General features: G+C 47.5%; 1 protein-coding gene across 1 annotated transcript in view; it reads right to left on the reverse strand.

The window, feature by feature from the left end:
• The window catches only part of LOC140481920 (programmed cell death protein 4-like), a 63,715-nt gene that overhangs the window by 33,212 nt on the left and 4,688 nt on the right, over positions 1-25,815 (reverse strand). Inside the window, exons 2-4 of the mRNA XM_072578604.1 lie at positions 12,943-13,218; positions 9,893-9,990; positions 4,253-4,366 (exon numbers count right to left, since the gene is read on the reverse strand). Coding sequence (XP_072434705.1) covers positions 4,253-4,366; positions 9,893-9,990; positions 12,943-13,218 — 488 coding nt within the window. The remainder of the gene's footprint in view (positions 1-4,252; positions 4,367-9,892; positions 9,991-12,942; positions 13,219-25,815) is intronic.

Below are 25,815 nucleotides of genomic sequence, written 5' to 3' on the forward strand. Positions count from 1 at the left end.
TTTATTTTAGCCAACCCCCTCATGACACCACTAGCAAATTTTCTTAATTTCTCTTCTCCACACAAGCAGTGGTTCTAAAAACTCTTTCTTGGGCGTCCAGTTACATATCTTCATCAATCTAACAAACATTTTCACCACTCCTTTCATTTTCTTAGTCACTTATCCAATCTCTTATTCATCCTGCTACCATTAACTTTCATCGAGAGGATCGAACTTTGCTGAGAAGCCTGCTATGTGGCACTTGATCAAATGTCATACGGACTTCAATCTCAGTGCCTTTGTCAGCCCTACATAGTTAAACATGGTTTTCAAGCAATAAATGATTCACACTAGTTCAAGTGAATATTAATGTGGGCCACGATTATAATTTCTAAAAGCTTTCCTAAAACAGAGATAAAATTAACTAGCTACTGTAGTTACTGGATTTATCCTTGCACACTTCTTTGGAAAAAGCTTAATATTTTCAATTGTCCAATTGCTTGTACCAAACAGGATTGAAAGATTATATTCAATTACTCAGCTTTCTGGCCAAACTTCCCTGAGCATCCTTGGCTGCCTCTGATCCAGTTCTCGTGACTTTTAATTTCCTGTGCAGTACCACATTTTAGTACCTCAGCTACCTACAATGTGACTTCAGCAGTGCTTTTCCTATGAAGATATATGCAAAGTAATCATTTAAATACCTCAGTCATGTCCTCCGCCTCCAAGCACAAAATCAGCTTTTGTTTCCTAATTAGCCCCATTTTTATCATTTATATTTAGGATTTCCTGTTGTGTTAGCTGCCAGTCTTATTTCCCTTCTCACTTGCCCTCAACTATATAAATCAGTTCCCACTTTGACATGTCCTTTCTCTGGTCATTGTACACTCTCCCTCTTGTCATGTGGGAATACACCTCTATTATACCAGAACACTTTCTCCTTTAAAAGGAGAAACACTGACCCTAAAAAATTTGCCTGTCAATCTTAGATTCCAATTTTCCTGATCTAGATCCATTCACACCCCACTGACCCACTCCAATTTGCCTATCGGACTAACATTTCCACGTCAGATGCCATATCACTTGCCCTTCAGTCCTCCCTAGAATATCTTAACACCAAGAACAGCTATGTAAGAATCCTACTCATTGACTACAGTTCAGCCTTCAACACTAGTATCCCCTCGAGACCGATTACTAAACTTAGTGATCTCGGACCAAGCCCCACTCTCTACACCTGGATCCTGAGTTTCCTGACCCACAGGCCACAATCAGTGAAGATTGGGGACAATATTTCATCCTCACTAACACTCAACACTGGAGACCCCAGGAATGCATACTCAGCCCCCTTCTGTACTCATTATGTACCCATGACTGTGTCGCCAAATACCAGACTAATGCCACTTACAAGTTCCCTGATGACACCACCATAGTTGCTCAAATCTCAGATGGCGACGAAACAGACTACAGACAGGGGGTGGAAGACCTGGAAAAATGGTGCACTGAGAACAATCTCAATGCCAGTAAAACCAAAAGAACTCATTACTGACTTTCGGCAGGATGTTACTCATGCCCCTCCTACACATTAACTGCACAGAGGTGGAATGAGTGGAGAGTGGAGAGTCCTGGGAGTGGTCATCCACAACAAGCTTTCCTGGACTCTTCACGTGGACGCACTGGTTACAAAGGCCCAACAACGTCTCTTCTTCCTCAGACAGCTGACGAAATTTACCATGAAGGTGAATCCCCTTACCAACTTTTATAGATGTGCCATCGGGAGCATTCTGTCTGGATATATCACTACCTGGTATGGTAACTGTATCATTCAAGATCAGAGACGGTTAGAGAGTGGTGAACTCGGCCCGGACGATCACAAAGGCCAACCTCCCATTTATAGAATCCATTTACCAGGCCGCTATCAAGGAAAGGCCACCAGCATTCTCAAAGACCTATCCTACTCTGGCAATGTTTTTCTACAACCTCCCCCATCGGGAAGAAGGTACAGATGCCTGAACAAATGCACCAGCTGGTTCCAAAACAGTTTCTACCCTACTGCTGTTAGAATACTGAATGGGCTCACAAACTCTTAATATTCCCTTGTACCTGTGGTTTTGTTTTTGCCACTGTTTACCTATTATTTAGGTATCTATGCTACTTAACTCTGTCTGTATCGCTCACAAGGCAAAGCTTCCCACTGTGCCTCAGTATATGTGACAATAAATTCAATTGAAATTGGCCCTCTGCTCATTATTCCTTTTTACTGTGAATGGCTCCTTATTCTTTATCATCTTGATCATTTTTTTGAGCGACTGTCTCAAAGCTACTTGACACTTAATTATTTGGATGCACTGCACTCAATAGAACCAGGCCCAGCATAGGTTCCTTTCTTGATGAACGAAAAGCATGTGACTGAAAAACTCTCCTCAACACTTTAAAGATCCCATTACCACTACCAGATAGTTAATGCATCTTTCTGACATTTCTTTGCAAATACTTTCTCTTGCACCTTTCCCACCAGTTGGTAACCAATATAACACTATCCTGTATTTATTGTACTATACAATAAAATACACTCAGTATTCTAACTGGAGTCTTAGCTCTAGCCAAATGATTTCTATCTGTGCTCCTTCTGGGATTCTCCAAAACTATATATTCTCCTTAAACCTTCCAGCCGCTTCCTTTATTTGGCTCCTCATCTTTCCCGAGCATCTTGTATTCAAGAATGTTTAGTACCCAATCCTGCACTTTATTTAAGCCAGGCATCTGTTTCAGTCACATCGTATTCTTACCTAAATATCTGAGCCTTCAACCTTGCACATCACAGAACAAACATGGTCTTCACTGAGGATTAATCACAATGAACTCCAGCAGTAATATGTACTGCTTCAGCAATTTCAATATTAAAAAATACCCTTACGCATTGCCTGGGCACAGAAAACATTTTAAAAACTGATACACGGCCAAGCGGAGAAACGGAATGTTTTAGGAGTGCTTAAAGGGAGAGAAAAGTGGGTCAGAATCTAGGAAAAAGGAAGCACCACATTCCTGCTCTTGCCATCTCGTGTTGGAGGCCAAGGCAAGTCACTAGATGCTGACAGCTCGCTTCTACCTCATCACTAGGAAAGTTACGGCATGAAATGCCTCCCCTCAACACGACTACTGATCTTTCTCCATCTCAACCCTTCCACTCAGTATGGGAAAAGTATTACTCATCACACTGCTTTCAAACAGCCATCAAACTTTACTCTTTAACTGAGCAACAGTTTATGACACTCCTGAAAACCTACCTCTTTGACCAAGCTTTTGGTCATCTGATCTAATATCTCCTCATAAGGCTCGGTGTCATACTTTGTTTATAATGCTCCTGTGAAGCGCCTTGGAATATTCCATTATGTTAAGTTGTTACATAAATATAAGTAGGAGTGGTTGAGCAGTAACCTAAAAATCAAACAAGGACAATGTATGACTTTAAAACAGGAATGGTATGCTGTCTGCACCTCCCGTTCCTAAGCCTACACTTGATCGCAAATTGTGTACACCATCAGAGAAGGTATTTTTCCCCTTTTTCAGCCAAGGGGTTTGGCAGGGAGGGTACCCAAAGGACAAGGCAGTGAACCAGCTATCACAATGCCAGGTTTTACAATGCCCCTGTATCTATGCTGCTGATTGCTGACATGGTTGATCCAGTTCAACTTCTATGCTAAGAACTCAGGGACCACTGTGCCATTGAACTACATGAGATGGTGACTGGAATGTCTCTTGTTGGTGGCAATGACCTGGTGTTCATTTTACCTGCTACACAACATTGCCCAGACATGTAATATAGGCTGCTCTAGGTTACCTGACAGTCAGGGGAATAGAACACAGGAGTGGAACAGCCCCAACTTTTGGCATTATAACCAGCTTGCAGTTGAAAACTACCAGTCTGAAAATGATCTGAAAATCTAGGACAGCAAGGCTGTCAAAAAGCTTAATGTCAGACCAGAACAAAATTGATCAGGTGAGCACAGGAAAAGCTATTTCCAGATTCAGCAGAGAGGATTCCAGCATTGATTAATCAGAGGTGAGAGACAGCACTTTCAGCTTGAAAAAATATCCAAGTAGTGAGTGCAGGAGGACTTAAACTGGATGGAAGATGAGAGATCTAAGGAGTGGGGTGAGATGAGAGGACTGGGACAAAGGAAGATGCTATTCAGTGAAGATAACTGATAGGGACACGCTTAAGATGCTGAAGTTTGAGGGCTGGATGAGGAATGTAGAGACTTCATTTACGTACCGCCACTTCACGTCCATCTCCATGTTCAAAGTACTCCTTCACAATTGGAGTCACGGTCTTCTGCAGTGCATTTTCATCCAGTTCTGGGACCATTGTCCCATACACTGTTTTGCCCTAACAACAGAGCAGACAGACAAATTCATCGCCATATATTAGACCCCCTCAACATCACCACCTTACTCTAGAGGTTATCTACAATGATGGAGTTAGAAAAGTGGAGGCTGTTACATTACAACATTTAAAGGGCACCTGGATGGGTATAGGATAGGAAGGATTTAGAAGGACACAGGCCAAGTGCTGGCAAATGGGAGTAGATTAATTTAGGCTATCTGGTCGGCATAGATAAGTTGGACAGAAGGGTCAGAAAAAAAACTTGACAATCTTTAGCATCTAACTGCCTGATTTAAGGTAGGTGACTTTGACTAAATCCTTTGGTGACTTTAATACACTTCTATTATTTCATTCTTGAGATGGAAAATTCTGCCTCAAGATCAAAAGCTCAGGACTGCAGCTTTCCAGCACCAAAGCCCTGCACGATTGCAAAAGCCTCGAATGTCTTCAAAATGGTTGGCTAACATTCTTTAGGGAAGGAAATCTACTCTCCTTAACTGTCTGGCCTTTATGTGACTCCAGCAATATGACTTAACAGCCTTCTGAAATGATCGAGTAAATCATTCTGTTGCAAAACAAAAACTGCTATGAATTTAATCCGGACAACTATGAGATGATGCATTTTGGGAGATCAAATGCAAGAGGAAAGTATACTGTAAACAGCAGGACCTAAGAATCATTGATATGCAGAGCAATCTTGGGCTCCCTGAAAATGATGACAAGTGGATTTGGCGTTAAAGGAGCTGACTGGCATGCTTGTTTGCATGGGGCAGTGAATATAAAAGTTGGCAAGTCATGTTGCAGCTCTGTAAGCTGTACTTCAGTGAGGTCACATTTGAAGGATTGTGTGCCATTCTGGAAGAAGGATGTAGAGACTTTGGACAGGGTTACCAGGATGTTGCCTGGAAAAGAGCATGTTAGCTATAAACAGGGGTTGTTGAAAAGTGTGGTGCTGGAAAAGCGCAACAGCCCAAGCAGCTTCCGAGGAGCAGGAGAATCAATGTTTCAGGCATGAGCCTTCTTCAGGAAGGCTTATGCCCGAAATGTCGATTCCCCTGCTCCTCAGATGCTGCCTGGCCTGCTGCGCTTTTCTAGCTCCACACTTTTCAACTCTGGTCTCAAGCATCTGCAGTCCTCACTTTCTCCTTTTAAAAAAAAGGGGTTGGACAAACTTCGACTGTCTTTGCTAGAGCATTGGAGGCGGAAGGGCGACTTGATAGAAGATTATAATATTACGAAAGGCGTGGACAGAGTCTTTAACCCAGGGTGGAAATGTCAAAAACTATAGGGCACAGGTTTAAGGTGAGAGGGGAAACATTTAAAGGAGACACGTGAGGCAAGTTTTTTTTTAAAACACGGGGTGGTAGTTGCCTGGAACACGCTGCCAGTGAAGGTGGTAGAAGCAGTTATGATAGCAATGTTTAAGAGGCATTTAGACAGATACATGAACAGGAAGTAGAAGGATACAGATCTTATGGTCCTATAGTCACCTCAAGATCTATGACTCAGAAACGAAAGGAAACTGCATTCGATGCCAAAGGTCTACAAAAGGAGAGGGTGGATAGGAATGAACACAGCACAGTCCTTGCGGAGACAAAACCTTCACAATCTGTACTCTCAAGACTCAGCTTATCCCCACTTTTCCATATGTGATCCAGCCAAGTGTGTAGGAAGGCATGCCAAGTTATTATCAGCACCAGAAATGAGGGGTCAAACTGGTGAAGCTATAACACAGGACTAGTTAACAAAACATGAAGAAGCATGCAATTAACACAGATAATCAATTCTACAGAAAACATATCAGATTTAAACTCAGCAGTCCTCCCACATCCAGCTGTGAATGATAAACAATTAAACCATCTACAAGATGCACTACAAAAATCCAAAAGATGCTCAGACAGCACCTTCCAAACTTATGACCACTTCCACCTGGAGGCACAAGGGCAGCAGATATATCGGAACACCCCACCAAGCCACTCACCATCCTGACTCAAAAATATATCAACATTCCTTCACTGTCGCCGAGTCAAAATTCTGAAATGCCCTTCTTAAGAGCATTATGGGTCAACTCACAGCAGGTGAACTGCAACGGTTCAAGAAGGCAGCTCACCATCACCCTCTCAAGAGCAACCAGGGAAGGGCAACAGCTGATTCCTGATGAAGGGCTTTTGCCCGAAACGTCAATTTTCCTGCTCAAGTGCTGCCTGACCTGCTGTGCTTTTCCAGCAACACACTAAGCTAGACTCTGATCTCCAGCAACTGCAGTCTTCACTTTCACCATGGGCAATAGCTGGCCAGTTACTAATGCCTACATCCCACAAGTGAATTAAAACAAACTAACAGGTGCTCAGCTAATACCCCTACCCACAATCATAGGAAGCAAAGAACAGAGGGAAAGAGACAAGGCTATTTGCAACAACCTTCAAACAGAAATGCCAAATGGATGATCTAATTTTTTCCTCCTCCAGACCCTCAGTATCACCTATGCAAGTCTTCAACCAATTCTATTCACTTCATGTAGAGCTGAAATGACTGGATGGTGCAAAGAATACAGCTCCTGACAACATTCTAAAAACAGTACAGAAGATTAAAAAGTGCCCTTAGGAATATTGATAGACAGAAGGATCTGGGTGTGCACAGATCACTGAAGGTGGCAGCACAGATAGATAAGATAGTAAAAAAAAATGCCTATGGCATACATGGCTTCATTGGAAGGGGCACTGCATATCAGCTGAGGCAAGTTATGCTGCAGCGTAATAGAACTTTAGTTAGACCACACTTGGAATATTGCATACAGTTCTGATCACCACATGACCAGAAGGACATTGATGCTTTAGAAAAAGTACAGAAAAGGTTTACCAGGATGTTGCCTGGTTTGGGGATTTTAGTGATGAATAAACATTGGATAGACTGGGTTTGTCTTCAATAGAACGTGGAGGTTGAGAGGCAACCTGATAGCTTATAAGATTGTGAATACCATGGATAGAATGGAAAGTATGAATCTTTTTCCCAGGGTGGAGGGGTCAATTACTAGGGGACACAGGTTCAAGGTGTGGTGGAGTGGGCTGAAAAGAGATGTGCAAGACGTTTTTCATACAAAGGTGATAAGTTGCTAGAATGCACTGCCAGAGCAGGTGGTAGAAGCAGATATAAGAGCAGCATTCAAGAAAGCCCGAGATGAATACATGATTAGGAAAGGAACAGCCGGAGGGGCCGCGAGCACAGAGCGGAGCGGTCTGGTGAGGCTGTGAGCTGGAGTGGAGCAGGCTGGAGGTCTGGAGTAGAGCAGGGACAGTTGTTGGACTGGCGTCTGGCACGAGCAGTCAGCAGCTTGCGATGCCAGTCAGACCACATGTGGAAGGCATGAGAGGAGACACTGTAAACTTTTCACTGTACTCCTGTACTGGAATACACTTGACAATAAAGGATATTCTTTTCTTCTATAGAGGGATATGGATCCATTAAATGAGGACAGTTTTAGTATGAAAGGACCACATGCCTTGGTGCTGGCTTGAAGGGCCTGTTCCTGTGCTGTACTGTTCTGTTCTTTGTAAGTCTTGTACTCCAGAATTTGCCACACCCCCTAGCCAAGCTGTTCCAGTACAGCTTTGCCTGTCCAATTACTGCTACACTCTACTCTTGATGAAAGTAAAGATAGCTGTGGACGGTTCTTCGAGCAGCACTTACTCAATAACAGCCTGCTGACCGATGCTCGGTTTGTCTTCTGTATGGCCACTGAGCCCCTACCCTAATCAATGGTAATCATGAACTGAACTCTCCACTGGTTGGAGTCATACCTAGCACAAAGGAAGATGGTTGTGGTTGTTGGATGCCAGTCACCATAGTACCAGGACATCATTGCAGGAGTTCCTCAGGGTAGTCTGGGTCCAAACATCTTCAGCTGCTTCAATAATCTTCCCTTCATCATGAAGTCAGAAGTGTAGATGTTCCCTTATAATTAAGTAATGTTCAACACCACTCAACTCATCAGATACCAAAGCAGTCTGCACACACATAGCCCAAACAACAGTGAGAGGCAGAATGTGGCAAGTAATATGTGCATCCTATAACTGCTGGGTAATGACCATCTTCAACAAGAGATGCAAACCATCTCCCCTTGCCATTATTATTGCTGAATATTCCACAATCAGAAATGTGAAAAATCAGGAAATGGATGTGGTTATTTGGCTTATCAAGACTGCTTTATCATTCAATAAAACACGACTGACCTTTGATTTCAATGCCATATTCTTCACATCACTTCAGGTCTTAAATATCTGGAAATGATTCAATCTCTGCCTTGAAAGACTCAGTCATTGAACATCAAGACAGAAAATTCCAAAACTTCACCACTGTGTGTGAAGCAATTCCGTATCTCAGTCCTAACTGATCTGCCCTTATTCTGAGACAGTGTTCACTTGTTCTAGATTCAGCCCAGCCAGGGGAAACATCCTGCCTGTTTTTACTCTGTCATGCTCTGTAATGCTCTGTCATGTACATTCCAATCAGGAAGCCACTCATTCTTATAAACTCTAGACTCATCATCATAGCGGGTACCACCAACCAGAAACTGAACTGGACCAGCTACATATAAATAGAGTGGAGCAGTTCAGAGGCTAGGACTTGTGTGGAAGCAACCCAGCTCCCAATACACCGGTGGAAAAACCAATATCAGGTGTGTGATGGAATACTCTCCACTAACCAGACCGATATAGCTCCAACTCAAATAGCTTGACATCATGAAGAACAAAAGCAGCCCCCCATCTAAGGTGGGGTGGCACGGTGGCTCAGTGGTTAGCACTGCTGCCTCATGGCTCCAGGGTCTCAGGTTCGCTTCCAGCCTCAGGCGACTGTCTGTGTGGAGTTTGCACATTCTCCCCTGTGTCTGCGTGGGTTTCCGCCGGGTGCCCCGGTTTCCTCCCACAGTCCAAAAATGTGCAGGTTAGATGAATTGGCCATACTAAACTACCCATAGTGCTGGTGCATTAGTCAGAGGGAAATGGGTCTGGGTGGGTCATTCTTTGGAGGGTCGGTGTGGACTGGTTGGGTCGAAGGGCCTGTTTCCACACTGCAGGGAATCTAACCTAATTCACACTTTCTGACAAGACACAGTGGCAGCAAGGTGCACTGCAACAGCTGACTCAGGGCTCCTTTGAACCTTCCAAGGCTGTAACTTCTTCCACCTGGAAGGCCAATAGCAGCAGTTACACAGGAAGACTCCTCTCTAATCCACACACACACCATCCTGACGTGGAACAGTATCACTGTTCCTTCTCTGTTGCTAGGTTAAGATCCTGGAACACCCATAACAGCACTGTGTGGTTCAAGGTGGCAGCTCAGCACCATGGTAATAAAGGGACTTACAATAAATACTGGTCCAGCCAGTGATACCCACATCCTGGAGAAGAATACAAAAATTGGTACAGGCCCTAAAACATCACACTCCAAAGTGTGCTCTAACCCTAAAAGGTTATATCCATTGTTGACCTTGTACTGAGGGATTCTGTGGATCCAAGAAAACATACCCACCTGGACAGCATCATCATAGTTTGGATCACGAGCATCGGGTTCTTCATAATCATAAATAACTCCAGCCGCACCCCATACACCCTTCCCGCCAGCTCCACCTGGAACAAACAGAGTGGTTATACCCACAAATCAAAGAATCATGCTCAGCTCATTCTGAAGTTTGAAATTCTTGTTCAAAAGACTGTGGATTGTGTTTTTTATTCACTTGTGGAACATGGGCATCGCTGGCTGGCTAGCATTTTGTGCCCATACCTAGTTGCTCTAGAGGTGGTGGTGGTGGTGAGTTGCCTTCTTGAACCGCTGCAGTCCTTGTTCAGTATGTTGATCCACAATGCTCCTAGCTAGGGAATTCCAAGATTTTGACCCAGCCACAGTGAAGGAACAACGATATATTTCCAAGTTAGGATGGTGAGTGGCTTGGAAGAGAACTTGAAGGTGGCGGTGTTCCCATATATCTGCTGATCCTGTCTAAGGTGGTAATATTCACTGATTTGGAAAGTGCTGTCTAAGGAGCTTTGGTGAATTTCTGCAGTGCACCTTGTAGACACATTGTTGTGACTGAATGTCAGAAGGAATGGATGCTTATGGATGTGGTCAAAGAAGCTAACTTGTACTAGAGAGTGTCAAACTTCTTGAGTGTTGCTGGGACTGAACCCAACCAGTCAAGTGGGGAGCGTTCCATCACACTCTTGACTTGTAGTCAGTGGACAGACTTTAAGGGACAGCACGGTGGCTCAGTGGTTAGCACTGCTGGCTCACAGCATCAAGGACTCGGTTCAATTCCAACCTCAAGTGACTGCCTGAGTGGAGTTTGCACATTCCCCCCATGTCTGCGTGGGTTTCCTCCGGCTGCTCTGTTTCCTCCCACAGTCCAAAGGTGTGTAGGTCAGGTGGAGTGGCCATGCAAAATTGTCCATAGTGTTTAGGGATATGTAAGCCAGGTGGGCTAGCAATGGGAAATGGAGGATTACAGGGATTGGGTACAAGGCGGACGTCTGGATAGAACGCTCTTCAGAGGGTTGGTGTGGACTTGATGGGCCAAATGGCCTGCTTCCATACTGCAGGGATTCTATTCCATTCCATGATTCTATGAGTCAGGAGGGGAGCTCATCATCGCAGTATTCCTAGCCTTTGACCTGCTCATGTAGCCACTGTGTTTATATGGCAAATTCAGCTGAGTTTCTGGTCAATGGTACCCTCAGAACGTGGACAGTTGAGGATTCAGTCAAGGTAACACCTTTCTGTCAAAGGACAATGGTTATTGGAAATGGTCATTGCCTGGCATTTGTGTTGCTAATGCTACTGGCAGGGACAAATCGAGATATCAAGACAAATCAAGAGATTTTTTTTTTACTGTGAATAAGTCTCAACAGGTTGATGGAATAGAGATTGACAATTATTTAATTAGCAAGAATAGTGGACTGAAAGGACTGTAGGCCTCCTCTCACAAGCAGAAATCCCATCATGAGTAATGAGAGCAAGGACCCTGATAGAGCTTGAGGTTTTCTGCCTATTTAATATTTGACCTGCAGTGGCTTTTACCATTTTGCTTCCCTGTTGGAGTACATTTAGGAATATATAAATAGGGATCATCATCTCGAGGGAATGAAGGATCCTACAATAGTAGAAAAGAAATTGTCCTATAATTTTACCACAAAAGATACCAAAGGTCATCCTTCTCAAACTACCTGCAGTTACACAGTCATAAGAGTCACAGAATCCCTACAACAGAAGCAGGCCTTTCAGCCCATTGAGTCCACACCGCCCCTCCAAACAGCATCCCACCCTCTCCCCTGTAAACCTGCATTTCCCATGGCAAATCCACCTAACCTGCACACCTTTGGACTGTAGGAGGAAACCGGAGAAAACCAATATACACATGGAGAGAATGTGCAAACTGCACACAGTCGCCAGAGGGTGGAATCGAACATGACCCTGGTGCTTCGAAATGGTGACCACCCACTCATCTCCAACAGTTCTCCACAGCTGTCCAACTGTGGGGGACAGAGACGTAAAACTCCTGACATCTGCAGTAGTCACTTCACCAGGTGAAACAGCAATGCTCTGAAAGCCTGTGATTTCAGATAAACCTGTTGGATTACAATCTGATATCGTCTGACTTCTGACTTTATCCATCCCAGTCGAACACCAGCACCTCCACATCACCTGCAGTACCCACACATGGTGTACTGTGCGCTGTTTTGGTCTCCCAACCTAAGAAAGATTATACCTGCCATAGAAGAGTGCAATAGAGATTTACTAGGCTGACTGTAAGAATGGCAAGACTGTCCTAAGAGAAGAGATTAGTTGGACTCAAGTTCAGAAGGATGCAAGAGGAACTGACTAAAACGTATAAACACCTAACAGGTCTAGACAGACTGGATGCTTGGAGGATGATTTTCCTTCTTCAGAAGTACAGAACTGAGGACACTGTCAGGATACGTAACCTGTCTAAATCCCTCTGCAGAATCCTTGTGTCATCCTCACCATTTGTCTTTCCAACAATTTTTTTGTGTCACCTGCAAACTTGGCAACAGTACATTCATGAATATATAATGTAAATAATTGTGGTCTCCCTTAAATGAAAATGCTCTCATTATCCCAACTCAGTCTTCTATTAGCAAGGCAAAAGTGAAGGCTGCAGATGCTGGAAATCAGAGTCTAGATTAGTGGTGCTGGAAAAGTACAGCAGGTCAGGCATCATCCGAGGAGCAGGAAAAATCGATGTTTCAGGCAAAAGCCCTTCATCAGGAATGAAGGCAGGGAGCCTCCAGGTGCAGAGCAATTTACCATTAATGTTAATAAATTACTCTAGCTTTTACTTCAGCCTTATATGCAATATCATACCAAATACCTTTTGGAAATCAAAATACATTACAGATCCTAGTCCCCTTTATCTATCCTGATTACACATAGTGGAAAATAGGATGGCAATCAGGACAGAATTGGAATTAATATGTTTGAAGGATGTAAATCTTATTTCCCCCTGTTTCCTGACAATCTCTTGGACACTGACTAAGACCTCACAGGATAACTCATCATAATTTTACCTTTCTTTGGCAGGCCTCGTCCTTTTCCGGACCGAGATTTCCGGTCATTCAGTTTCCCTTTGGGGCTGTTTGGGTCTGTCCCTGGCTCACCACTCTCTGACACTGACTCCCGTGTGGTGGAGTCTCGGGAAGAGTTGCGCCTCAGCCGCCGTTTCGCTTTTGCCTTGATGCGAGCTTCACGCAGCACCTTTTCCTGAGGAGTCCCGTTCCCATTCATCTCACCATCATTCAACTCTTCATCATCATCAATATCCTCAGGATTTTGCAGATATAAATCTGAAATGAAAGAAAATTAAAAAGGTACAGAATTACAATGAAAAAAACATTTCTCCATTACTCAAAGAAAATTTTAGCTCCCAAAGATTAGTTGGGTATTCCTCCCTCACATGGCCATGATTTTTGTGATAACCTCAGCACTGTGTTTTGTTTTATTTATTTTTGTGTTTCAGCAGTTCAGCTCTGATTGAAGAAAGGTGGCTCAAAGGTTATCATTGGCTCTCTCGTTGGCTGCTGGAAGTTGATGGCTCCATGACAACCAGATAATCCACAATTTACAATGCAAACCTCCTTGTACAAACTGAGAAAGCAAAATGTAGGATGTAAACACACTAAACAATTATCTCAAAGCTGACCCCACTATCAAATCTGAAGGTTACAAATAAGAAACAAATAACTTTGAAAAATATACGAGAAGCGCCAAGAGCTTAAAAGTTGCTTTTGTTAGTCTGGAAATAAGTAACAAGTGCCTCCTCACCCGGTTGTTTCATTTCTCAGGAATATTTACTTTTAGTACAAGCAGCTTCAGTTCTTTTAGTCATAGAGCTGCACAGCACAGAAACAGACCCTGCAGTCCAACTCGTACATGTCTACCAGATATCCTAAATTAATATAGTCCCATTTGTCAGCACTTGACCCATATCCCTCTAAACCTTTTCTATTCATATACCCATCCAAATGTTTTTAGATGCTGGAATTGCACCATCCTCCACCATGTCCTCTGGTAGCTCATTCCATACACTCACCGCCCTCTGTATGAAAAAGTTGCCCCTTAGGTCCCTTTTAAATCTTTCCCCTCTCACCCTATACCTATGCCCTCTAGATTTGGACTCCCCCACCCCAGGCTCATCTGATTAAGATTCTGTTGTAATCTGAGGTAACCTTCTTCACTGTATACTACACCGCCAATTTGAGAACTGAAAACTTACTAACTATACTTCCTATGCTCACATTCAAATCATTTACGTAAATGACAAAAAGCAGTGGGCCCAGCACCGATCCCTGTGGAACACCACTGGTTACGGGCCTCCAGTCTGAAAGCAACCCTCCACCACTACCCTGTCTTCTACCTTCATGCCAAATCGATTAGAGGGAAATGCAATTGCCTGTTTAGCAGTAAGGCAGCATGTCCACATGCTCTGTTGGTGTTCAATCGCAGATCAATGGATGACAGCCAAGGATAAAACTGGCCATTTGCTGCACCAAGTGTCAGTAACATTATAGATCATCTGATAGAACAGATATTCCAAGAGCAAGGAATGCTCAAAGTACTGAAGAAAACACAAAAGAGAAGGCTGAAGAATTTGTAACTTCAACTAGAAGTGCCAAATGAATGGCCAAACTCTTCCACCTGAGATTCCTAGCATCACAGATGCCAGTCTTGAATTAATTAATTACTCATGTACCGAGACACAGTGTTGTCTTACATGCTTTATAGGCAGATCATTCTATATAAGTCTTCTTCCACAAATAAAAACAGAAATTGCTGGACAAACTCAGGTCAGGTAGCATCTTTTGAGACAAAGCAGAGTTAACATTACAAGTCTTGTGACCTTCTCCTGAACTGAAGAACCTCATTTGTATGGGCACAGAAGATAGATTTAAAAGGGACCCAAGGGGCAACCTTTTCCACAAAGAGTAAGGTTCATGGAATGAATTGCCAGAGAAAGTGGTAGATACAGGCACAGTTATAACATTTAAAAGACATTTGGACAGGTACGTGAATAGGAAAAATTTGGAGTGATATGGGCCACACATAAGTAAGTGGGACTAGTTTACTTTGGGGAAACTTGCATGGCTTGGATGAGATGGACCAAAGGGTCTGTTTCTATTGTGTATGACACTATGACTCAAAACTTTAACCATTTTCTCTCCACAGATGCTGCCAGACATGCTGAGTTTCTCCAGTAATTTCTTTGTTTATTTCAGATCTCCAGTATCCACAGTTCGATGCTTTATTCTAGTCTTTAGCTAATTTGATTCTGACCACTCAATGGTTAAGGCAATGGATACTACAGAGGTCCCAATATTCTGGCAGTAGCAAGAGGTAAAGAATTTTGTTTATCAAAGACTTTTCTTGAGATTTTCATGGGACTACTTTTTGATTTTCATGAGTTATGTTTTGGTTTTTATTGAGGGCTGATTTTTCATTCCCATCAACAAGTTTCGTAGGCGATGCCTTAACAATATCTTCTGTCTTTGTGCTGATATGCAAGGTACCTGGAAATGCTCAGAAAGAGAAAAATTCATCAAAAATCAATAAGCTATCAACTAATTACTGCCTTGATCAGCAAAGCTCTGTCAACAATCCTTTCCAATGCCGTTCCATTCCTTTCCTGAACACATTTGTGAATCAGATTTACAACAGTAGTTTATGGCTTTTGATTACTAAGACTAGTGTTTCTTTTAATGGGAGTTTATTTAACTCAGTAAACTTCAATTCGTTAACTGCTTTGGCAAGATCTGAAATCATGGCTCCAAAGAATTTGTTCAACCCCTCATACAACGATGCTGCCACACCCAATAATCAGAGTCATTACAAATGTTGTACAGACATGGCTGCATCAAAGAACAGAACCACAATCGTTACTGCCAGCTTCTCGTTCTTAATTTCTGAAACATTCTCTGTGCACATGATAAACAGACTTCATTTCATGTAAGCCCTTCAAGGAAAATTATCAATAGGAATAAATGCTGGCTTGGTCAGCAACAATCACATCCACGAACAAAAATGAACAAACAACTCTATTGTGTCCCAACATTTAATAAGATCATGAGCAAACTTTTCATTAAATCCATGCAATGAATCCCCACACCCATTAATTCCATTAGATTCCAACAATATTGATCTCAGCCTTGAAACACGCTCAGGTGAACATACACAACCTTCAGATAAAGAATGAAGATTCAGAACATAGAACAAACAAATGTCTCATCTTAGTCCTAAATGACCCAAGGTTCGCCTGACCTCAATCACTGGTAAGATTTTAAGAGTCCATTGTTCAGGATGAGATTCTGGAGTACCTGGAAGTGCATGTAAAATAGGGCCAAGTTAGCACAGCTTTGTCAAGTGGGGTCATGCCTGACCAAGCTGTTAAAAGTCTTTGAAGTAACAAGCAAGGTAAACAAAGGAGAGTCAGCGGATGTAATCTACTTGGATTTCCAGAAGTATTTTCATAAGGTGTTACACTGGAGACTATGATAAAAGTCTATGGTGTTAGGATCAAGGAACTGGCATGGATACAGAATCGGCTGACTGTTAGATGGCAGAGTGGAGAGATAATGGGGTCTCTTTCAGAATGGCAGCCAGTGCCAAGTCGTGCTCTGGAGAGGTTGGGACCACAACTATTCAAATTTTGCATAAATGATTCAGACGAGAAACTTTATTCATAGGATGTAAGCATCACTGGCTGGACCAGCATTTATTGCCCAGAGGACAGTTCAGAGTCAACCACATTGCTGTGGGTCTGGAGTCATATGTAGACCAGATCAGATAAAGATGGCAGATTTCTTTCCCAAAAGAACATTAGTGTAGCAGATGGACCTGAACAGTTGACAATGGTTTCATGGTCATCGTTAAGCTCTAATTTATTATCACATTCAAATACTATCTGCCACGGCACAATTTGAGCCCAGGTCCCCAAAACATTACCTGGGTCTTTGGATTAGTATTCTAGTGATAGTACTACCAGGCCATTGCATACTGCTAACTGACAGCATTGTTGCTAAGTTTGCAGATAACACAAAAAAGGTAGGTGGAGAGACAGGTAGTGTTGAGGAAGTGGGGAGGTTACAGAAGGACTTGGACTGGCTAGAACAGTTTGCAAAGAAACAACAGATGGAATACAACGTGAGAAGATGTGAGGTTATGTACGTTGAAAGGAAGAATAGAGACATAGACTTTTTTCTAAGTGGGAGAAGGCTTCAGAAATTTGAAGCACAAAGGCACTGAGGAGTCCCAGCTCAGGGTTTGTTTAAGGTTAACATACTCATTTAGTTGGCAGATACAAAGGCAAATGCAATGTTAGCATTCATTTCAAGAAGGTTAGAACACAAAAGCAGGGATGTTCATAGAACATAGAAGAATACAGCGCAGTACAGGCCCTTCGGCCCTCGATGTTGCGCCGATCAAAGCCTACCTAACCTACACTAGCCCACTATCCTCCATATGCCTATCCAATGCCCGCTTAAATGCCCATAAAGAGGGAGAGTCCACCACTGCTACTGGCAGGGCATTCCATGAACTCATGACTCGCTGAATAAAGAACCTACACCTAACATCTGTCCTATTCCTACCACCCCTTAATTTAAAGCTATGCCCCCTTGTAATAGCTGACTCCATACGTGGAAAAAGGTTCTCAAGGTCAACCCTATCTAAACCCCAAATCATCTTGTACACCTCTATCAAGTCACCTCTAAACCTTCTTTTCTCCAATGAAAACAACCCCAAGTGCCTCAGCCTTTCCTCATACGATCTTCCTACCATACCAGGCAACATCCTGGTCAACCTCCTCTGCACCCGTTCCAGTGCCTCCACATCCTTCCTATAGTATGGCGACCAAAACTGCACACAATACTCCAGATGCAGCCGCACCAGAGTCTTATACAACTGCAGCATGACCTCAGGACTCCGGAACTCAATTCCTCTACCAATAAAAGCCAATACGCCATATGCCTTCTTCACCGCACTATTTACCTGGGTGGCAACTTTCAGAGATCTGTGTACATGGACACCAAGATCCCTCTGCTCACCCACACTACCAAGTATCCGACCATTAGCCCAGTACCCCATCTCTTTGTTACTCTTACCAAAGTGAATCACCTCACACTTAGCTACATTGAACTCCATTTGCCACCTTTCTGCCCAGCTCTGCAGCTTATCCATATCCCGCTGTAACCTGCCACATCCTTCCTCACTGTCAACAACTCCTCCGACTTTTGTATCATCCGCAAACTTGCTCACCCAACCTTCTAACCCCTCCTCCAGGTCATTTATAAAAATGACAAACAGCAATGGTCCAAAAACAGATCCTTGCGGAACACTGCGAGTAACGGCACTCCAAGATGAACCTTTAACATCAACTACTACCCTCTGTCTTCTTCCAGCCAGCCAATTCCTAATCCAAACTTCCAACTCACCCTCAATGCCATACCTCTGTATTTTTTTGCAGTAGCCTACCATGGGGAACCTTATCAAACGCCTTACTAAAATCCATATACACATCTACCGCTGTCCCCTCGTCCACCTCCTTAGTCACCTTCTCAAAGAATTCAATAAGGTTTGTGAAGCACGACCTGCCCTTCACAAAACCATGCTGACTATCCTTGATTACATTATTCCTATCCAGATGTGCATAAATCCTATCCCTCACAATTCTCTCTAAGACTTTGCCCACAACAGAAGTGAGACTCACCGGCCTATAGTTACTAGGGTTATGCCTACTCCCCTTCTTGAACAAGGGAACCACATTTGCTATTCTCCAGTCTTCTGGCACTATTCCTGTAGACAACGAGGACATAAAAATCAAGGCCAATGGCTCTGCAATCTCCTCCCTTGCTTCCCAGAGAATCCTAGGATAAATGTCATCAGGCCCAGGGGACTTATCTATTTTCACCCTTTCCAGAATTTCCAACACCTCTTCCCTACATACCTCAAAGCCATCCATTCTACTTAATTGTGACTCAGTATTCACATCGGCAACAATGTCCTGTTCCTGAGTGAATACTGACGAAAAGTATTCATTCAGTGTCTCCCCAATCTCTTCAGCCTCCAGACGCAACTTCCCATTACTATCCTTGATTGGACCTATTCATACCCTAGTCATTCTTTTATTCCTTACATACCTATAGAAAGCCTTAGGATTTTCCCTAATCCTACCAACTAAGGACCTCTCGTGTCCCCTCCTTACTGCTCTTAGCTCTCTCTTCAGATCCTTCCTGACTACCTTATAACTCTCAATCGCCCCAATTGAACCTTCACGCCTCATCTTTACATAGGCCGCCCTCTTCCATTTAACAAGGAATTCCAATTCCTTATTAAACCACGGCTCCCTCACACGACCCTTTCCTCCCTGCCTGACAGGTACATACTTATCAAGGACACCCAATAGTTGCTCCTTGAACAAGCTCCACATATCAATTACACCCTTGCCTTGAAGCCTACTTTTCCAAGCCATGCATCCCAAGTCATGCCTCACCGCATCATAATTTCCCTGCCCCCAGCTATAACTCTTACCCTGCAGTGTACACTTATCCCTCTCCATCACTAAAGTAAAAGTCACCGAATTGTGGTCACGGTTCCCAAAGTGCTCACCTACCTCTAATTCTAACAGCTGGCCTGGTTCATTACCCAGAACCAAATCCAGTATGGCCTCACCTCTTGCTGGCCTATCTACATATTGTGTCAGAAAACCCTCCTGGCACACATTGGACAAACACCGACCCATCTAACGAACTTGAGCTATAGCTTTCCCAATCAATATCAGGAAAGTTAAAGACCCCCATAACAACCACCCTATTACTGTCACTCTTCTCCTGAATCATCCTCGCAATCCTTTCTTCTACGTTTCTAGGATTATTAGGAGGCCTGTAAAAGACTCCTAACAGGGTGACCTCACCTTTCCTATTCCTAACCTCAGCCCAAACTACCTCAGATGGCGAGTCTTCATCCATCGTCCTTTCCACTGCTGTAATACTATCTTTGACAAGCAATGCCACACCTCCCCCTCTGACCCTACTAAAACTGCTAAGGTTGCACAAGTCTCTGGTCAGACTGCATTTGGAATATTGTGAGCAGCTTTGGGCCCCATCTCTAAGCAAGAATGTGCTGACAATGTGGGGGGGGGGGGGGGGGGGGGGGGGTCCAGAGGAGGTTTACAAGAATGATCACGAGTCGTACAAAAAGCAGTTGAGGACTCAGTCTGTACTTGATAAAATTGAGGAGGATGAGGTTGGATCTCATTAAAACTTACAGAATACTGAGGGGTCTGGAGAGAGTGGATGTGAAGAAAATGTTTTCACTAGTAGGAGAGACCAGAGCCCAATGACACAGCCTCAGATGAGAAGGAAGACTGTAGAAGCCTAGTCAATGAGTGCATTTAAGATGAAGATAGATAACCTTTTGGTTAGTACGGAGATCAAGGATTACAGGAAGAAGGCGAGAGAACAGGGTTGAGAAACATATCAGCCATGATTAAATAGTGGAGCAGACATGCAGGGTTGAATGGCTTAATTTGGCTCTTGTATCTTATGGACCTCTTATCCTGAGACTTTGCCTTGAGTTCTAGATCCTCCAGCCATCCTTTTTTTAAAATTATTCTTACAGGTTCAATGAGATCACCTTGCAATCTTATAAACTCTACAGAAAACAAACCTAATGCGCATTCTTTCTATACAGAGTAGAGCTCATATTCTAAAGACTAATGCAGTTGTTGTGGGTATGTTCACCAAGTTGGAAATTTGGCTTGCAGACGTTTCGTTCCTTTTCTAGGTGACCACAAATTCAACTGGGATAACACAACAATAATAGGACAAGCCAAACAGAGGACAGCCAGAGAATTCCTAGATGCTTAGCACTCATCCACATACTCCATCAGTAAACACATTGACCTAGACCCAATATACCAACCACTGCAACAAGCAACCAGAAGCAATAGGAATGTCCAAATAAATTCCAAGCCACACAGTACAGCAGCGCTTCACAGGAGGCTCCACAGCACCGAGGATGTCACCTAGAAAGGGGACAAACGTCCGCAAACCAATTTCCCAGCTCAGCAAACATACCAACAACTACAACCGGTGCCAGAGCTACAAATCGTTACTCAAACCTTGAACGTCTAGAAACTAATCTCTTGAACCTTTGTTTCATCACCTCTAAATCAGGTACAGAGGAACATCAATTATCCAGCATTTGAATATCGAATTATCTAGCAAGACGGCAAGGTCCCGATGCTCATTGGGAGGGGGACGGGGGAAAAGAGGGGGACGGGGGAAAAGAGGGGGACGGGGGAAAAGAGGGGGACGGGGGAAAAGAGGGGGACGGGGGAAAAGAGGGGGACGGGGGAAAAGAGGGGGACGGGGGAAAAGAGGGGGACGGGGGAAAAGAGGGGGACGGGGGAAAAGAGGGGGACGGGGGAAAAGAGGGGGACGGGGGAAAAGAGGGGGACGGGGGAAAAGAGGGGGACGGGGGAAAAGAGGGGGACGGGGGAAAAGAGGGGGACGGGGGAAAAGAGGGGGACGGGGGAAAAGAGGGGGACGGGGGAAAAGAGGGGGACGGGGGAAAAGAGGGGGACGGGGGAAAAGAGGGGGACGGGGGAAAAGAGGGGGACGGGGGAAAAGAGGGGGACGGGGGAAAAGAGGGGGACGGGGGAAAAGAGGGGGACGGGGGAAAAGAGGGGGACGGGGGAAAAGAGGGGGACGGGGGAAAAGAGGGGGACGGGGGAAAAGAGGGGGACGGGGGAAAAGAGGGGGACGGGGGAAAAGAGGGGGACGGGGGAAAAGAGGGGGACGGGGGAAAAGAGGGGGACGGGGGAAAAGAGGGGGACGGGGGAAAAGAGGGGGACGGGGGAAAAGAGGGGGACGGGGGAAAAGAGGGGGACGGGGGAAAAGAGGGGGACGGGGGAAAAGAGGGGGACGGGGGAAAAGAGGGGGACGGGGGAAAAGAGGGGGACGGGGGAAAAGAGGGGGACGGGGGAAAAGAGGGGGACGGGGGAAAAGAGGGGGACGGGGGAAAAGAGGGGGACGGGGGAAAAGAGGGGGACGGGGGAAAAGAGGGGGACGGGGGAAAAGAGGGGGACGGGGGAAAAGAGGGGGACGGGGGAAAAGAGGGGGACGGGGGAAAAGAGGGGGACGGGGGAAAAGAGGGGGACGGGGGAAAAGAGGGGGACGGGGGAAAAGAGGGGGACGGGGGAAAAGAGGGGGACGGGGGAAAAGAGGGGGACGGGGGAAAAGAGGGGGACGGGGGAAAAGAGGGGGACGGGGGAAAAGAGGGGGACGGGGGAAAAGAGGGGGACGGGGGAAAAGAGGGGGACGGGGGAAAAGAGGGGGACGGGGGAAAAGAGGGGGACGGGGGAAAAGAGGGGGACGGGGGAAAAGAGGGGGACGGGGGAAAAGAGGGGGACGGGGGAAAAGAGGGGGACGGGGGAAAAGAGGGGGACGGGGGAAAAGAGGGGGACGGGGGAAAAGAGGGGGACGGGGGAAAAGAGGGGGACGGGGGAAAAGAGGGGGACGGGGGAAAAGAGGGGGACGGGGGAAAAGAGGGGGACGGGGGAAAAGAGGGGGACGGGGGAAAAGAGGGGGACGGGGGAAAAGAGGGGGACGGGGGAAAAGAGGGGGACGGGGGAAAAGAGGGGGACGGGGGAAAAGAGGGGGACGGGGGAAAAGAGGGGGACGGGGGAAAAGAGGGGGACGGGGGAAAAGAGGGGGACGGGGGAAAAGAGGGGGACGGGGGAAAAGAGGGGGACGGGGGAAAAGAGGGGGACGGGGGAAAAGAGGGGGACGGGGGAAAAGAGGGGGACGGGGGAAAAGAGGGGGACGGGGGAAAAGAGGGGGACGGGGGAAAAGAGGGGGACGGGGGAAAAGAGGGGGACGGGGGAAAAGAGGGGGACGGGGGAAAAGAGGGGGACGGGGGAAAAGAGGGGGACGGGGGAAAAGAGGGGGACGGGGGAAAAGAGGGGGACGGGGGAAAAGAGGGGGACGGGGGAAAAGAGGGGGACGGGGGAAAAGAGGGGGACGGGGGAAAAGAGGGGGACGGGGGAAAAGAGGGGGACGGGGGAAAAGAGGGGGACGGGGGAAAAGAGGGGGACGGGGGAAAAGAGGGGGACGGGGGAAAAGAGGGGGACGGGGGAAAAGAGGGGGACGGGGGAAAAGAGGGGGACGGGGGAAAAGAGGGGGACGGGGGAAAAGAGGGGGACGGGGGAAAAGAGGGGGACGGGGGAAAAGAGGGGGACGGGGGAAAAGAGGGGGACGGGGGAAAAGAGGGGGACGGGGGAAAAGAGGGGGACGGGGGAAAAGAGGGGGACGGGGGAAAAGAGGGGGACGGGGGAAAAGAGGGGGACGGGGGAAAAGAGGGGGACGGGGGAAAAGAGGGGGACGGGGGAAAAGAGGGGGACGGGGGAAAAGAGGGGGACGGGGGAAAAGAGGGGGACGGGGGAAAAGAGGGGGACGGGGGAAAAGAGGGGGACGGGGGAAAAGAGGGGGACGGGGGAAAAGAGGGGGACGGGGGAAAAGAGGGGGACGGGGGAAAAGAGGGGGACGGGGGAAAAGAGGGGGACGGGGGAAAAGAGGGGGACGGGGGAAAAGAGGGGGACGGGGGAAAAGAGGGGGACGGGGGAAAAGAGGGGGACGGGGGAAAAGAGGGGGACGGGGGAAAAGAGGGGGACGGGGGAAAAGAGGGGGACGGGGGAAAAGAGGGGGACGGGGGAAAAGAGGGGGACGGGGGAAAAGAGGGGGACGGGGGAAAAGAGGGGGACGGGGGAAAAGAGGGGGACGGGGGAAAAGAGGGGGACGGGGGAAAAGAGGGGGACGGGGGAAAAGAGGGGGACGGGGGAAAAGAGGGGGACGGGGGAAAAGAGGGGGACGGGGGAAAAGAGGGGGACGGGGGAAAAGAGGGGGACGGGGGAAAAGAGGGGGACGGGGGAAAAGAGGGGGACGGGGGAAAAGAGGGGGACGGGGGAAAAGAGGGGGACGGGGGAAAAGAGGGGGACGGGGGAAAAGAGGGGGACGGGGGAAAAGAGGGGGACGGGGGAAAAGAGGGGGACGGGGGAAAAGAGGGGGACGGGGGAAAAGAGGGGGACGGGGGAAAAGAGGGGGACGGGGGAAAAGAGGGGGACGGGGGAAAAGAGGGGGACGGGGGAAAAGAGGGGGACGGGGGAAAAGAGGGGGACGGGGGAAAAGAGGGGGACGGGGGAAAAGAGGGGGACGGGGGAAAAGAGGGGGACGGGGGAAAAGAGGGGGACGGGGGAAAAGAGGGGGACGGGGGAAAAGAGGGGGACGGGGGAAAAGAGGGGGACGGGGGAAAAGAGGGGGACGGGGGAAAAGAGGGGGACGGGGGAAAAGAGGGGGACGGGGGAAAAGAGGGGGACGGGGAAAAGAGGGGGACGGGGGAAAAGAGGGGGACGGGGGAAAAGAGGGGGACGGGGGAAAAGAGGGGGACGGGGGGAAAAGAGGGGGACGGGGGAAAAGAGGGGGACGGGGGAAAAGAGGGGGACGGGGGAAAAGAGGGGGACGGGGAAAAGAGGGGGACGGGGGAAAAGAGGGGGACGGGGGAAAAGAGGGGGACGGGGGAAAAGAGGGGGACGGGGGAAAAGAGGGGGACGGGGGAAAAGAGGGGGACGGGGGAAAAGAGGGGGACGGGGGAAAAGAGGGGGACGGGGGAAAAGAGGGGGACGGGGGAAAAGAGGGGGACGGGGGAAAAGAGGGGGACGGGGGAAAAGAGGGGACGGGGGAAAAGAGGGGGACGGGGGAAAAGAGGGGGACGGGGGAAAAGAGGGGGACGGGGGAAAAGAGGGGGACGGGGGAAAAGAGGGGGACGGGGGAAAAGAGGGGGACGGGGGAAAAGAGGGGGACGGGGGAAAAGAGGGGGACGGGGGAAAAGAGGGGGACGGGGGAAAAGAGGGGGACGGGGGAAAAGAGGGGGACGGGGGAAAAGAGGGGGACGGGGGAAAAGAGGGGGACGGGGGAAAAGAGGGGGACGGGGGAAAAGAGGGGGACGGGGGAAAAGAGGGGGACGGGGGAAAAGAGGGGGACGGGGGAAAAGAGGGGGACGGGGGAAAAGAGGGGGACGGGGGAAAAGAGGGGGACGGGGGAAAAGAGGGGGACGGGGGAAAAGAGGGGGACGGGGGAAAAGAGGGGGACGGGGGAAAAGAGGGGGACGGGGGAAAAGAGGGGGACGGGGGAAAAGAGGGGGACGGGGGAAAAGAGGGGGACGGGGGAAAAGAGGGGGACGGGGGAAAAGAGGGGGACGGGGGAAAAGAGGGGGACGGGGGAAAAGAGGGGGACGGGGGAAAAGAGGGGGACGGGGGAAAAGAGGGGGACGGGGGAAAAGAGGGGGGACGGGGGGGAAAAGAGGGGGACGGGGGAAAAGAGGGGGACGGGGGAAAAGAGGGGGACGGGGGAAAAGAGGGGGACGGGGGAAAAGAGGGGGACGGGGGAAAAGAGGGGGACGGGGGAAAAGAGGGGGACGGGGGAAAAGAGGGGGACGGGGGAAAAGAGGGGGACGGGGGAAAAGAGGGGGACGGGGGAAAAGAGGGGACGGGGGAAAAGAGGGGGACGGGGGAAAAGAGGGGGACGGGGGAAAAGAGGGGGACGGGGGAAAAGAGGGGGACGGGGGAAAAGAGGGGGACGGGGGAAAAGAGGGGGACGGGGGAAAAGAGGGGGACGGGGGAAAAGAGGGGGACGGGGGAAAAGAGGGGGACGGGGGAAAAGAGGGGGACGGGGGAAAAGAGGGGGACGGGGGAAAAGAGGGGGACGGGGGAAAAGAGGGGGACGGGGGAAAAGAGGGGGACGGGGGAAAAGAGGGGGACGGGGGAAAAGAGGGGGACGGGGGAAAAGAGGGGGACGGGGGAAAAGAGGGGGACGGGGGAAAAGAGGGGGACGGGG

The sequence above is a fragment of the Chiloscyllium punctatum genome, chromosome 1 (assembly GCF_047496795.1).
Source record: "Chiloscyllium punctatum isolate Juve2018m chromosome 1, sChiPun1.3, whole genome shotgun sequence".
Taxonomy (NCBI): domain Eukaryota; kingdom Metazoa; phylum Chordata; class Chondrichthyes; order Orectolobiformes; family Hemiscylliidae; genus Chiloscyllium; species Chiloscyllium punctatum.